This window comes from Theropithecus gelada, chromosome 2 (assembly GCF_003255815.1).
Source record: "Theropithecus gelada isolate Dixy chromosome 2, Tgel_1.0, whole genome shotgun sequence".
Taxonomy (NCBI): Eukaryota; Metazoa; Chordata; class Mammalia; order Primates; family Cercopithecidae; genus Theropithecus; species Theropithecus gelada.
The window spans coordinates 50,979,405-50,995,830 of record NC_037669.1 but is presented as its reverse complement, the minus strand read 5'-3'; the positions used below and the strand labels follow the sequence as shown (position 1 = coordinate 50,995,830).

The following is a 16,426-nucleotide window of genomic DNA, read 5'->3' as shown; positions in this document are numbered from 1 at the left end:
ACACCCTTTGCTATGTAGCTGGGCAGGTCCTGCTGGTAAGAGGTGGCATCTGCTTCCCTACACCTTGAATCTGGGCTGGCCTGGACTTGCTTTTGCCAGCGGGACATGGAGAATGAATGTAGTGATGGTACTGAGCTGGGGCCTCAAGAAGCCTTGTAGCATCCGCTCCCACTTTTGGAGTGCTTCCCCCTGATGGAAACCAGCTTGGGCCAGCCTGTTAGAGGATGAGACCATGTGGAAGAGGCTCTGGTTGTCCTAGCAGAAGCCACCCTACAGCAGCCTATAGACAGCTGACCCTAAAATATGTGGAAGATTCTGCTAAGCTCAGCAGCGCCACCTACTTGACCCACAGCTGACCATAGCTGTGTGAGAGAGCCCAGTTGAGACCAGAAGTTCCCAGTGCACCCATGGACTCATGAGCAAAGATCAATCCATATTGTTTGGAGGCAGGGAGTTTGGGGGTAGTTTGTTATTCAACCATAGCTCACTGACACAATTCCCCAAGCAGGAAAGGAGCCTGGTCATCGAGCCTGGGACATGGGTTCCAGTCCTGTGCCTATCAGTGAATTTTCACGTGGGTGGGTCGTGTAGCAGGCTCTGGAGCACCGTCAGGGAGTGTAGTTCAGATTCTAGCAGGCCAGGAAGAGAATGTGGGCAAGGGCTGCATGTGGGTGACCCTGGGTCTCATCCTCCCTGCAGCAGCATGAACAGACTCTTCAGAGGAGTCTTCAGAGGAGTTTGTCAGGTGGGGGAAAGAAAGGTGAGTGCTCTGGGCAGAGGAGACAGCAAAGGACAACATGTACAGAGAAATGGGACCACAGTAATTCTGTGCTGGAGATAAATAGGGTATGGTGATGAAAGAGAGGGCATGAGAACTGCTAGAACCTCGTCTGGCAGAGTGCTTATCTCCTAAGTGGCACCATTGCTACTGCTGTGCAAAAGGCTGCCAGCATGGCAGGTGCAAGGTCACTGTGGGATAAGGAACTTGGACTTTACCTACAGGACAATGGGGAGCCATGGCTGGTGACAGGTGTGGTGTGAGTTGGTCTGGCCAGAGCTTGGAGGCTGGCTTGATGGGGTATGAGTGGAAGCAGGGAGACCTGGAGGAGGCCTTGACATTCTTTCAGATTCTCACCTGAAAGAGACAATGGTGGCCAAAGAAGGTGATGGGCAGTGAGAAAACTCATGAGATGCCCCAGGGAGAAACTGCCAGAGCTTGGTAGCCTGTTGAATGTGCCTGGTGATGGGGAGGAAGTTGACGATAGCAGTCTGCATCTGGCATGGACAGCCTGTGTGGTCCACAGCCTGAACCTTTTATCTCTATCTTCCTCAAGCCTCTATTTGAAGTGGTAGAAGGTTCAGGTGATGATGGCTCAGATGATGTGGGACAGCCCAAGCTATAGCCTTCCTTCCCTTGAGTCTGGGTGGTGGGGCCTTAAAGAGGTAATTTCTCTTCCCTGAGACTGGTTGTCATCTGTGAAGCAGGAGCAAGAGGCTTCCTAGGGTCTCAGGAAACATGTCTTAGACTTGCCTTGAAGTGTGCAGGGGACAGCCTCACCTCAGGTGGGAAAAGCCTCCCCAGGACTGTCCTGACCTCAGGTGGGAAAAGCTTCCCCAGGACTGTCCTGACCTCAGGTGGAAAAGCCTCCCCAGTACTGTCCTGACCTTGGGTGGGAAAAGCCTCCTCAGGAATGTCCTGCCCTTGAGTGGAAAAGCCTCCTCAGGACTGTCCTGACCTCGGGTGGAAAGGACTCCCCAGGACTGTCCTGACTTCAGGTGGGAAAAGCCTCCCCAGGACTGTTCTGACCTTGGATGGGAAAAGCCTCCCCAGGTCTGTTCTGACCCAGGTCTTGCTGACAGGTTCCCTTGCCGGTTGGCAGGGCACTCTCTGCAGAGAGGTTCAGGCACTGGCTCATCTCCTCAGGGCCTTTGGGAAAGCCCAGTTCCTGCTTCATGAAGCCCTGAGATAGTTTTAAACTCAAGTCCAGAGGCTGCGTGTGTGTGTGTGTGTGTGTGTGTGTGTGTAGGAACTTTACCCCCTTAACCCCTTCCCTCAAATTATTTTGCTGCCTCCATTGGTGCACTATGTTGGTGCAAGGCCATCCCAGGGAGGCACACGTCCTGAACTTGGTTTTCTTTCTGCCAAATTTGCTGTGTGGCCTTGAGTAAAGCCCTGGCCCTCTCTGGGCCTCAGTTTCTCCAGTTCTAAAACAAGAGATGGGTCCAAGTCAGAGACTGTACGCTGGTGGCATGAAGGCCAAGTTCAGCCCACAGTCATGTTTTTGTCATGGTGTTCATCATGGTGTTTGTCAATGTACTGAAAAAGTGGGATATTTTACTTAAAAACCTGGATGTTTGTCCTTTCTTGAAAAATCAGAGGATCTGACCATGAAGAGGCCCACATTCCCATGTGGCAAAATTGCCCTTGTGTTGAGCAGCTTACTTTCTGAGACTTGGTTCCTGCTAAGACCCCTAGTGTCTGGGTTCTCATCACTATAGTCCCGGGCTTTCTGGTGTTTTTGGTTCAGCCTCTAATGATTTTGGCCTTTGCAATGTCAGTTTAGTTGAAAAGCCACTTTAGGAATAGACCAAAGGGGCTGGTGGATACCTCTGCCCAATGCAGAACCAAATATTTATTACCATAAGCCATGTTTGAAGAATCCCGTAGTTGCAGAGAGAATAGTGATAATAATTAATAATAATATTTAGCATTCATCCATTGCTTTGCAACTCAAAGTGCCATACAGTCATTACTGGGAGGGTCCTCACAACAGCCCTGTGAGGTAGGTGTTATTATTCTGATTTCACAGGTGGAGAAACTGGGGCTCAGAGCACAGCTGAGCAGGGCACCAGAGAGAGGGCAGGCCCGAATTGGGAACCCATGGTGAGGGAGGACACAGGGATGACTCTTCTGAGATTGTGTTTACATGACTATCACTGAACACTCATGTGGGGGAGCTGGTCAGAATCTCCCCATTCCCAGGTGCCAAGGAGGCCAGAAGCAGAAGGGTTGCAGGGTTGGGAAGCCATCCTGCTCATGGCAGATCTGGTAGGTTTTCCAAAGCAAAGATAAAATGTGACCTGCAGACTCCCAAGAAACTCCTCAGCTCCCTATCCATAGGTGTACCTACCTCATCCACCCACCCACTTTCCCATCTATTCATCCATTCATCCACTCACTTATCTATCCATCCGCCCATCTGTTTATCCCTTCATCTATCCATCTACCCATCCATCCATTTATCCATCCACCCACCCCACCTGCTTATCCATCCACACATCCACCCGTTCACCTACCTACTCACACATTCATCCATGCCTCCATCCATTCACTCCATGGACCCTTCACATGCCCACTCCTCCAGACACCCAAGTTAAAGAAAAATGGAAAAAAAAATGTCCAAGAGAAGAAACCATGCAACCAACCAGTCACTTTTATTTGCCCATGCTGTGATCCAGGCTCAGTGTGGACACTGAGGAGTCAGACACAGCCTCGATACTGAGGGGCTCCCAGTAGGTGGGGCCACGGGGCTATGCTGTGGTCTCAGAGGTTTCTGGTTTTCACCCATGGGTGTGGGTACAGAGTTCAGAGGTGCCATCTCTTGGTGGTTCAACACAATCACACACAATCTCTGCTGTCTGCCTCACACCACCAGCCCTCACATGCAAGCAGAGACCCTGGGGAGCAGCAGATGCAAAGGCACGCAGCTCCACACCTGAGACCTGATCTTCCAGGCACATGGAGAGAAACAGATACTTGGGTAGCACGGAAACACACAGACACATACACACATGAGTACGGCGGAGGCACTGCAAGATGCAAAGTCACGTGACTACCCCCAAGTCCCTAAGGAGCTACAGTAAACACACATACCGGAAATGCAAATGGACACATCTTAGAACACCCCCAGCCTGCTGGAGGACAGTTTTCTAGGCTGAGGCTCTGGGTGTAGCTGGACCCAAAGCAAAGTGGCCTCCCCCGAACCTCTCCCTGCTGCTTGGCCTTGGGAGCAGGATATCCAGGAAGCTCCGCTGGGCCTGGCTGCTCATCGGCCCCTCACCCCACCTGCTCTGGGTCCCCTCATCTGAGGACTGCATCTCACCTTCCAGGACACACAGGCAATGGCTAGTGTCTTGGTGAGGTGCGGGGCTCCCTGAACTGGCCTCTGCTGCATAATGATGGTGAAGTCCCTGTGAGGGGCACAATGACTACCCACCACAGTAACTCATTTCGAGGCTACCACCCAGTGGCCCTGCTTGAAAGGCCTGAACTTAACAGGCTGAGGCTGGGGATTTGCTTTCTTTCCCAGCTAACATGGATGAGATGACGCCTCAATCCCAGGCATCCAGGGCATCTTGTGCCCACTTGGCAAATAGAACTCAAGAATCCAGCTGTGTAAGGGGCCTCGTGGGGCCTGACCCCACAACCAGGCATCGCCCCTCCTTACCCCAAAGTGAGTACCAGAATTAAGAAGAAGCATAGGCTGTGGAATGATACAGCAGACTCGATATAAATAAAATATTCATATAAAAATAGTCTCTTACAAAATATTCTCTCTTATCCGGTGGCTCACTTTCTGAAAGATGGAAACTGCTGGGAATTTATTATTATTTTTCCTCTCTTTATATATTCCAAACTGGATTTTTCTAATGGTGAAGTTTGAACTAGGGAGGGCAAAAGGATGGGAAATATACTCTGGAAAAAACATCTCCAAATCTGGACCAGCTTAAATTTCTGGATAAGTAGCAGCAAAGAGCAAAAAAAAAAAAAAAAAAAAATATATATATATATATATATATAAATGTGTGTGTGTATATATCTATATATGTATAAAGGATATCTGCTCTTGTGCTTAAACATCTAGTGCTGCAAGGGGGGTACTTGCAAAATCAACTAGTAGAAATATCTGCATTAAGAATAGTTATGTATACTTCTACATGGCTCCTTGTCCTAGCAACAAAATCATCCCGCTAGGAAAGCAAGCAGTTCACTTTGATTGCAGAAAACGGATCCCGACGAGGTGGAAGAATTCTTTTTAATTAAATAAATTAATATTATTTTATCAGAATAAATTGTTAAATATTGCTATGATGAGGCCCAGGGGTCCAGAGTTCCTGCTGCAAAAGGCTTCGCTCTAGCCGCGGAGGGACCTGTGCTGTGTCTGGGGGAGGGTGGAGCAGCATTGGGTGTGGAACAGAATAGTTGAGGGTTCTGAGAGATTTTTTTTTTCCCCACAGATGCCTGCAGGAAACCCAGGAAAAGTACCCTCCTCAGCAGAAAAGACAAGCTCAGCATTCCTGCGGTTCCCTGTGAAGATCCAGGCAGTGACCTGCCAGGGAGCTCGCAGCTTGGAAACGGTCCGGTCCTCCCAGCAATCTGACTTGCAGTGGGAGGGTGGTGTGCACACAGGGCTCACTTGCACGTGTACATCTCCGTGCGCTCGCTGCACGTGTTGCACTTGACATAGCAGCACCAGTGGAACTTACAGTTGCACTGCCACACGCGGGCGTACTGGTGGGTGTTGTAGCCACGCCCACAGCACATGAGGTCACAGCCGCTGGCCTGGGGGGCCGTCTTGTTGCAGGCGCGGCCCTGGGTGCCCACACTGCCGGTCACCGGGTCCTCCTCGCAGTAGTTGGGTGACTTCTCGATGTACACCAGGTCCGTGTCCATGGGCTTGCGGTATGACAGTGGCTTCTTGATCTTCAGGAAGGTGGGCCTCTTGTTGCGGCTGGCACGCACAGGCTCCACGTGAACGGCCTCGTTGTACTTGTCCTTGAGCACATAGCCCAGCTCCCGAAACTGTGGCAGCGTGGTCCAGCACGTCTTGGTGGTGCACGAGCCTGACACGCCGTGGCACTTACATTCCAGCTTCATGTTCTCCTCCAGGATCTGCAGGGGAGGGCGGGGAAGAGCACAGCACAGGTCACTGCACGCCAAGGCCAAATGCAGCCCGCAGATCCCCCTACCCCTGCCCCACCTATCTGGGTCTGGCTTTAGTTTTTTCTTTCTGGTGTAGGAAACTCAGACCTGGATTCCAGACCCTCTCACTCCAGCCTTTGTGCTGTGCAAGCCACTTCAGCCCTCTGTGCAGTAGTTTCCCCATGTGTAGAATGGGGATAACGATAGTGCCTAATTATACCCATACAATGAAATACTACACAGCAAGGAGAAAGAATGAATTGCTCACACATGCACAAAGAGTGGATCTTTAAGAGGTAATGTTGGCCGGGCGCGGTGGCTCACGCCTGTAATCCCAGCACTTTGGGAGGCCGAGGCGGGTGGATCATGAGGTCAGGGGATCGAGACCATCCTGGCTAACACAGTGAAACCCGGTCTCTACTAAAAAAAAAAATACAAAAAATTAGCCAAGCATGGTGGCGGGAGCCTGTAGTCCCAGTTACTCAGGAGGCTGAGGCAGGAGAATGGTGTGAACCCGGGAGGCGGAGCTTGCAGTGAGTCGAGATCACACCACTGCACTCCAGCCTGGGCGACAGAGCGAGACTCCGTCTAAAAAAAAAAAAAAAAAAAAAAAAAAAAAGGTAATGTTGAGTGGAAGAAGTTGGACACCAAAGAGGACATACTTTATGATTCCATTTATATGAAGTTCAAGAATTGAATAGCGGATGCTTTTCATTTAAACGGTATTCACCTACAAAGACAGTGGACTAGAGTTGGGCCATGAGCCATATTTTGCTTACCTTTGTTTTAGAATAGCCCAGCAACAAGAGAAGGCAACATTTTACCCAGCACCCAGAGTACAGCATATTCAGATGATTTTCAGGGTACTTTAAAAAATTGTTTTTATTTCTTTCTCTCACTTTTCTTCCTTCCTTCCTCCCTCCACCCCTTTCTTCCTTTTTCACCTATAAAGAAATATCTTGGGACTAAAGCTTCTCTTCCTTCCTCCTCCATCCTAAGACACGAATTGAGCTCCTGCTGTGTACCAGGCATGGAGATGGAGATTTCCCGGTGGGCACAGTTGCTGGGTCACCGTGTGTGAGCATTTTTATTATCCTTCATTCAGATTGTCAAATTGCTTTTGCCTGTTATGTCATGAAAGAATGAATGGAGGAAGGGGTAAGTGGGTGGACATTTATTAACCCCCTGCACACACACTGGGCCCATGCTTTTATGTATGGCATCTTATTAATTCTGTGAAGCCAGTATGATTGACTACTTTTTACAGAAAAAAACCTCGAGGTTCAACTAAGTCTCAGAGCTGGTCTGTGAGACATTCTGAGGCAAGGGGCTTGGAGCTGAGGGGTGAACTGAGTGTCTGCTGGCCACTTAGTTCCCATGTGACGCTTCTTCTCCGGGTCTCAGTTTCCTTAACTCTAACATATAGTGAAGACAATTCCATCTTTTCTGAGAAAATTAGGGTGCTGGAACGGAATCAGACATGCAAAAAACACTCACTAGTCTTGCCTCTGGCCCTGAGCCTGTTCAGGATGCTGGGGATACCCAGGTGACAAGATTAAGTTCCTGTCTCTGAGGGTTGGGCTCATGTTCAGGGTCTTCCTGGCCCTAAGAGCTCTGCTTCCAGGAGAGGTGACCAGTGTTTGGTCAATAGAACCACCAGGGAGGGAGTGCTATCACATTTCAACCTCAATATCTGCAATCAAATAAGCCAGTGATCCCTCCATCCAGAGTGTTCAGGAACAGGACTGGCTGGTTGAAGGCTCTAGTTCTAGAACACCTGGCATCACAGAGTACCTCCTGTAGGCAGCACTCTCCCAGGACCCCCACACACACAGCCCATGTTGGATGAGCAGCCTGTTCAAATGCAGGCTACGTCCCACAGATCTGTGTCCCCAAAATAACACAGATATCCCTTTTGATTGTCAGTGAGGGGATAGTTCCTAGGTCTCCAGCCTGCCTTTCTGCCTTGGCTTAAGAAGTAGGAGAAAGAGCAAAGGCTTGGAGGTGTGATGACACAATTGGGGGCAGAGTTAGGCAGGTGTTTCTGATGCACTCAGGCCCAGTTGAGCTGGAGGCTTTGACATAGAGATACCTAGGGGATGCTCAAAATGGATTCTGACAATACTGAGTGTTGGCGAGCATATGGAGCACCTGGAGCACTCAGGCACTGCTGGAGGCATGCAAAGGTGGTACATGTATGTTAGAAACCTGTTTTCCAGTATCTAGTAAGGCTGAGGATACACATGCCTATGACTCAGACCTTCAATTTCCAAGACACATACCCTAGAGAATCACTGTGTGTGCAAAGGAAACAGGTTCAAGAATGTCCACACAGCAATGTTCATAATCGCTCTGACCTGGGCACCATCCAGATGACCATCCACAGTGAGTGGATAAGCCACAGCATGTGCATTTCAATGGAACACAATAAGGCAATGACAATGAACAGCTCTAGCAAGCCACACTGACAGGGACTAACTCAGAAACACAGTGTGGAGGGACAGAAGCAAGCCAGAAATGATTTCCACAGAGTGATTTCATTTGGATCAAGGTCAAAGGCAGACAAAAGTGGATTGTATTGTTTAGAAGCCCATCCACCAATATCAAGACAAGGTTATTCCCAGGGCGGGGAGGGGCTGTGGTTGGCCAGGGGCACCCAGCGGTCTTCTGGGGGTCCTGGCAATATTCTGCTCCTTGATATGGGTTATGGTTACATGGATCATGTTTTGTAACTATTCTTTAAAGTGAACAGGGATGCTCTGTGTACCTTTTTCACATAAGCAATATCTCAATTTATAAAAATGCAATGGATACAATCAATGGCCAACAAGCACATGAGAAGATGTTTAGTAGCACTGGTCCCCAAGAAAAGGCAAATCAAAACCACAACGACATGCTCCTTTACACTCACTAGGAGGCTAAGACAATAACAAGTGTCGGCGAGGGTGTGGAGCCATCAGAACCCTCCTGCACTGCTGGCGGGCATCGGAAATGAGGCAGCCACTCTGGAAAACAGTCTGGCAGCTCCTCAGAATGTTAGACACAGAATGTGTGACTCAACAATTCCACCCCTAGGTGTATGCCCAAGAGAAATGAAAACATGTCCACAATAAAATGAGTACATGATTGCTCATAGCAGTAGTATTCGTAACAGCTAAAAAGTGAGAGGAATAACTCCCTTAACTATTAACAGATAAGCAAAATGAGGTATACAATGGAATGTTATTCAGCCATAAAAAGGAATGAAGTACTGACACATGCTACAATGTGGATGAGCCTTGAAAACATTATATGCTAAGTGAAAGTAGCCAGATGCAAAAGGCCACATATCATGTGATTCCATTTACATGCAATGCCTAGAATAGGCAGATCCATAATGACACATGGGAGATTAGTGGTTGCAGAGAAGAAGGGAAATGGGGAGTGGCAGCTAATGGGTACAGATTTCTTTATGAGGTGATGAAAATAATGTAAAATTGATTGTGTTGATGGTTGCACATATCTGCGAATATATATTAAAAACCATTGAATTGCTTACTTTAAGTGGTGATACTGTATGGCATGTGAATTATACCTCAGAAAAGTGGTTTTCTTTAAAAAGGCGACGGGAAGACCCTGGAAGGTTTTCATGGGAAAGCAATACCAAGGCTTTCCTGTATTTCCACATCTGTGATACTGGGGGCTACTACCATGGTAGGCCCTAAGCAATGGCCCTAGTGCAGAAAGCGGCTCCTGTGTCCTGGATGGGGGTCGCTGCTCCTCCTGCCCCTCTTGGACCCCTGAATGTGGCCTCCCTGTTCCTCTGAGGCCATTGATGGCCTGATGCCATGGTGGCATTGAATGGGCCCTGATCAGGTGGCATCCAGCCCGCTAGCCCTGCATACTCTGCATTTTGAGAGCTGCAGTGACTGCATTATGTCCACATTAAGCCAGGCATAATCACAGCTGCCTGGACAGGGCTGGCCACCAGACAGGCACCCAGCCCTCTCTCTGAGGCAAGGGACAACAGCAGAGGAAGTGTGTGAGGGACAAAGCTGCACTCTTTGCACCCTGCTGCTTGAGGCCAGGCTTCTGAGCTGCCTGAGGAGACTTCTGAGCTCCCTTCCCCACTTGAAGAGCCTGGGCTCTGTGCTTCAGTGTCAGGAGGTCTGAGGGCTTTCAGGCTCAGGCTCTAAGATGACACAGCTCCATGCAGCTTCCCAGTGACTGGCATACAGCAGGTGTGCAGAAAACGCCTGAAGGTAATTCACCAAGGGGGTGCATTCAAATCACTCCACAAGCAGTATGCCCCAGGCCTGAGCAATTGTCAGTTGAATGTTCAGGGTCCCACAGGCTCTGCTAGGCTAGCCAGGTATCAACCCTCCATTGCTGGATATAGGTGAAGTCGAGAGGATTCAAGGTAAAGCCATGGCAAAGGTGGGGGACAATCGAGGGGCTTGGAGCAGCTGGCAGAATGTCAGTATTTTATATTGGTGGCTGCACCATTGGGTTAAAGGTTAAAGACCAGCTACATGAAACTGCTAGAGTTTGCCATTTTGCCATCTTGTGATGCTGAGATTTCACAATACATGTGAAAAATAAATAAGGAAGTAAATCTGTGAATCTGGTGTCTGTCCTCAGTAGGTCCTTCCAGGTGGTTTGACCAGTGGAAGGCACTGGCAGGAAATCAGAGGGCAGGAGAAAAGTTCTGGGAGTTATTTCCCCTTCTTGCTCCCTGCTGGGCCCTTCAGGATGTCTGCACACCCCTATCACAGGTCACAGCTCTTGCTGGGAAGTCCTCTCTCTACAGCCCCAGGATTCTAGCAGTCCAGCCTCCCCTGTCTTTGGGCCTAAGGAGTAACCGCTCCCCAGTGTAGCCAGCCCCAGGGTGCTGCACCAACTCTTTGGGTTCCTTTACTTTTGTCCTCTTTTGTTAGCAAACTCTTTCTTTTTTAAAACAGCTTTACTGCAGTACAATTCACATACCACACAATTCACCTATCAAAAGTGTTCAATTCGGCAGTTTTTAGTATATTCAGAGTTGTACAATTACCATTACAATCTAATTCTGGAACATTTTAGTCACCCCCCAAAAGAAATCCCATACCCATTGCAGTCATTCCCCATTTCCCCTTTTCCCAGTCCCAGGCAGCCACTAATCTACCTGCTGTCTTTGTAGATCTGTCTGTTCTAGACAGATCTATTCTATAAATGGAATCACAGAGTATGTGGCATTTTCTGTCTCCAGCTTCCTTCCCTGAGCATAAAGTGTTCAGGGTCTGTGCATGTTGTAGCATGTGTTAGAATTCTTTTCCTTTTCATGGCTGAATAACATTCCATGGTACAGGTATGCCACATTTTGTCCACGCATCCATCGGTCATTGGACAGTGGTCTTTTTCTAAACTCTCCTTAATTTCCCAGTCTGAATGTGCCTGTGGCATCCAGCCGTGACCACAGTGGATACACCTGGCTCCTCTGTGGCAGGGCCAAGCTGAGCCCCACCCTCCTGGCCTCCAGGTCCATGCTGTCTCCACAGCAGCCGCCTCCGCTTGAGCAACCTCACCCCTTCCATGCCTCTCGGCCCTGCACCTGCTGTTCCTTATCTGGAAGGCCAATCTTTATCACCATTACAGACGATGGCCCAATAATTCCACTACTGAATATGTACCCTGCGGGGAGGCTTGTGCTTGTGCAAAATGTCAAAGAGCCTCACAGAGACCTTATCTGAAATATCCAAAGGCCAAAAGAATCTGAAGATCCACCAGTGGGGACTGGTTATTTAAATTATGGCACATCTATAAGCTGGAAAGCCCTATAGCTGCTAAAGAGAATGAGATAGCTCTTACTCACTAACCAAGGACACTGCAAGGTCCATGGTTAAGAGGGCAAAGCAAGGTACAGAAAGGCTTGCAGCATGGGAGCTTGTTTGTATGAGAAACAAGACTCATACACGTATGCTTGTAAGAGCACAGGGTATTTCTGGAATTATATGAGGGGAATTGGTAAGAGCAGCTGTCTCTGTGGAGGACACCAGTGCCAGGGGACCAGGTGGACAAACGGGAGTCTTACTTTTCATGGGATTGTCTTTTGTAGTGTTTGATTATTCTGCCATGTCAGGAAAAAAGTCACCTCCTCACAAAGCCTTCCCTGATTGTCAGGATAGACAGTGTCTCCCTCATGGTTTCCATGGCTGACCTGTGCTGTTAGAGTCCTTGTCTCCTTAGCACTGTGATGATCTGCCTATATGTCAGCATTCCCCAGGCCAATTGCCCTCCAAGGGAGGACTTGCTTCATAGCTACAAGTAGTGGTATGTTGCTCAAACTGGCTCTCAAAACAACAACAACAACAACAACAAAAAGCCCTGTTATGTGGTATTTCCCAATTTCTGAGGAATAAATTAAATGTTCCCACCATGGCTGACTTTAAGCTACCAACAGTTTAACCACTGACAAATCCCTGAATATTTAGTAGTGGGTCTTCCAGCCCATAGGAGTGGGTTCCAACACACCGCTGGCCTGGGAGTGTGATTAGCGCATAGCCTCCAGCTGTCAGATCCTTCAGGGTGTGGGGCCCTGCATCTGGGGGCCAAGAGAGGCCATTTTAGCCAGAGGCAGTCCAACGTAATGGGCAGGACCAAGTCCAGCACTCCCCATCAAGGCTTTGCTGGGCCAGCATCCAAGTGTGAGTCCTCCATCTGCCCAACCCTGCTTCTCCTCTTCCCCTTTATGCAGATTCCCAATAAATAGCTGGGACCTGAAACTCCATCTCAGCCTCCGCTTCCAGAGAACCCCACTGGCCACACTCCTCAGGCCCCAGGCCAGGTCATTCACCTTGAAATCCCCAGCCTTTGATGAAGAGCCTCGCATGCAAACGATGCTGCCTCGTGTTTGCAAGGGGAACGGGACCTAGGGCGTGTCTGTCCAGGTATGCATTCACTCATGCACCTGTTTTACAATGAGGACCTACTCTGTGCTATTTGGCGTCACCCCTGCTGGGGAGTTCCCAGGAAGACTATGACACAAGCAGGTGCTGCTCCGGTTTTCTCTGAGCTTCTGGTCCCCACCTTCCCTGAGTTTGCAATCCTTGCCACCTCTGAGCTTGTGATTCCAAACCAGAAGTAGCTGTGGAATTAATAATTCCCCAGAGTCTAATCATACACTGGTAAGTGCTATGAAGGAGTGAAAGTGACAGAGAAGGAAACTTGAACCCATGGGAGCTGCTCCTGTGTGCATCTCAAGGAAGTCCCCCAAGAAGGCCAGGGCTGAGCTGAAGTCAGATAACAGGAGGGATAAATTAGAATTGGCCAAACTCAGGGAGATGGGGAAAAGGCATTTCAGATCGGGAAACAGAGACAGAGAACTGGAAGAGGGAGCAGGCTTAAGGAAGAGCACATGTTGAGCACATAATGAGGACATTTCAGGCACGGTGAGTGGCCAGAAAGAGGGGCATCTGGGGAGTAGAAGGGTCTTTTGGTGCTACTGAAATCTGACTCCAGTTAGCTCAGGCATCTACAGAGGATAATGTGAGTGAAGTGCCAGGCGGACTTCAATCCCTTCCACAGAATAAAATAAGTGGCTGAAACCAGCCAGAAGGCTGAACATCTACAATTTTTGATATCTAAAAAATTGATTGCAAAATCACAATATGGGAGAGACTGAGAAAGATTGAAATTGACCACAAGTTCTATATAAGCTAAGAGGCTACTGAAAAGCCAACACTCTGGGGCCATATTAACTAAGGCCTAATGCCCACAATAAATGAGGGGATGGTCTTGGTATACAGTTTTCAGAACTGGACTATGCCTCCGCAGATGGAAAGAAACAGAGCATGTCTAGAGTAGAGGGCTGGAGGACCCACAGTGAATGAGCTGGAGCTGCTCAGCCTGGAGAAGGTAGTTTCTGGGATCCCTAGTCACTACTCCACAGGGTCTGCAGGCCTGACCCAGGACAGAGTGAGCAGGAAGGACTGTGTATCCAGAGGGCAGAGCTGGGACCCCAGTTGATGACGGCAGTCACAGAGCAGTAGATTCCTGCTCAGTGAGAGGCCAACCTCCCCAACAAGGCTCACCAGGGCTCAAGAGGATTGCCGGTAAGATAGTGAGCTCCCTGTCCTGGAATGTGTGTAAGCAGCAGCTGAGGTCTGTAAAGGGGACTCCTGCACCAGGTTGGGTGGGGCTGCAAACCAGAGCCTTCTCTGCCTCCCAGCCATGCCCCAAACCTGTCTGGAGCAGCAGGAAGGATTTTCTGCACCACTGGAGGGAGAAAAATCAATCTCTTTTTGACAGGTCCCCCAGGAAGTGCCAACAATGTACCAGGTGCTGCCCAGAGCCCGGAATTACTCAGGGTGGGGTTCTCAGGCCTGGGAGGGGACTGGGGAGAAACTTGGCTCCAGAAAATTCCTTGATTCATAATGCCAAATAGATACTATCAAATTTGGCGCTTCTGGTCCTGTCCCAGACACTCGGGCTGCCCAGGGGACCTGGGGGTGAACTTCCTGGAAGAAGGAAGGATTCTTGGGAGGGGAGGTCAGACAGCAACCTGTGGCTCCCATAGGGTCCATGCCACATGGTGTTCCTATGACTGGAAGCGTCCGCCACCCTCCATAGCATTCTGAGGGGCATCCAATTTTAAAAATCAAAGGCTTCCCAGCCTTGAACACACTGCTCACTGTCATCCCTGCCCCCAGCACCCATGGAAGGCACCCTAAAGCACTGGGCGCTCCAGGATCGATCCTCCACTGCCCTACTCCAGGAATGTGTCCCCATTCATCTCCGCAGGCCCAGCCCAACCCAGCCCTCTACAGCTCTCCACAGTGCCACCTCCTCCACAGAGCGGCCTGTCCCAGCCCCACCCGACCCCAGCACCTGACGTCTTTATCTTGGTGCCTTATTTTCTAGCAAGACCAGTGGGGCCTTGGAGCTTTGCAAACAGTGACTCTTCAGTGAAGCCTTCCCTCACCCCTAAACCTAAGTAACCCCACTGGTCATTGCTAAGGATGGGTGACTCAGACCAGTCAGAGCCAAACTGAAGTGAGTCCTGGGGATTCTGCACGCACAGAAGACAAGAGCTACTGGTTATCTCCCACCAGATATGAACAGGAGGGAATGCAGGGGCCAGAGCTGTGGACAGGCATCGTACAACCACATGGGGCAGAGAATAGCATCAACTAGGAAAGCAGAGCTGAGAAATAGAGAGGCGGCAAGGAAGGGGTGCATGTGGCTGGGTCCTGGGAATATCATTTGTACCCTGGATCAAGCCAGACCTGAATTCATTAACCCAAGACCACTGTGTTCCAGGAAGTAATGAATACCCTTTGCTCTTAAGCAAGCTTTAGTTGGGTTTCTATCCATTACAGCTCAAAGTACCCTAACTGGAATAGAAATCCTTTCATCTGGGTGGTGGAGGTGCCTTTTGTAAAGCAGATAGCCAGCCCCTAGTTGATGGGTTTCAAGTCACACATGGCATGGCGCAGGTCTGGGGAGCCAAGGACTGGTTTGCCTAAAAAGGTCTTTGGAAGGCCAGAACCTCGAGGGCTGGAGCTCAAGACTCTGGGTTCGCTGGGTATCTGCTGCTTCCTCCCCTCTGGAACCCCTCTGAGGTTGGCCAGCCTGGCTCCTCTGAAGGGAGTGGTCGGTTATGGACTACTTATACCTCAGGTTATGAGTGATGACCTAGGCAATCAGAACCAGTCTTCAGGAAAGCATGATGTGGCCAAAGGCAGCCTGAAGCAGAAGGGCTGCCACTGTGGCAGAGTCAGGTCACCCAAGAAGTTCAATTCAAATCCCACCCCTGCCACTACATGCTGGTGATGGCAGAAATGGCCCAAGAGAACATGGCACACTCTCTGGCTCTCCATTTCCTCATTGCTGCTGGCCTACCTCTCACCACAGAGGCCAAAAACACAGCACATCGCCTGCTCATTGCTGCTGGCCTACCTCTGACCACGGAGGCCGAAAACACGACACATTGCCTGAAAAAAACAGAGACCCGGAAGAGCAACTTCTCCCTTTCTATCTTTGGATGCTGTGATGTAAAAGTGTGATTCCTGGAGCTTAGGCAGCCATCTTGTGGCCATTAGGCAAGACCTAAGAGGCTGACAAACTGACAATGGCAGAATGGAAGGGTGAAAAGAGCTGGGGCCCAAGAGAAGACTGTTGAGCCTCTGAAAGAAACCACATCCAGATTTTTATTTTGCAGGAAAAAAACAAACTCCTACCATCAATACCACTTTTGGTAACAGTAAGGCAGTCTGTTACTTGCACCCTAATGCATCCTAAGAGATTTGTCCCTCGTTGTAAAGTAGGAACAAGTCCTCTCAAAGGGAACAGTGGGGATTAAATAGGAGAAGGCTTTTTGAGACCTGGCACCATGTATCTCACAGAACTGGCACCCAGCCTGTGGGAACTTTTCTCATTTTGAGCAGCGGATGCTGGGATGAGCGCACACAGGGCTGGAAGGGCAGGGCAGGGAGAACGGCGCTGTGGGGCGGAAGCAGCCGTCAGATGGAGGTCCTGCTTCTGTCT

The 16,426-nt window shown here is 49.6% G+C and overlaps 1 protein-coding gene across 1 annotated transcript in view; it reads right to left on the bottom strand.

Moving 5' to 3' along the window:
- Positions 1-5,413: 5,413 nt before the first annotated feature.
- Positions 5,414-16,426, bottom strand: part of WNT7A (Wnt family member 7A) — a 56,996-nt gene continuing 45,983 nt past the window's right edge. Inside the window, exon 4 of the mRNA XM_025377159.1 lies at positions 5,414-5,893. Coding sequence (XP_025232944.1) covers positions 5,414-5,893 — 480 coding nt within the window. The remainder of the gene's footprint in view (positions 5,894-16,426) is intronic.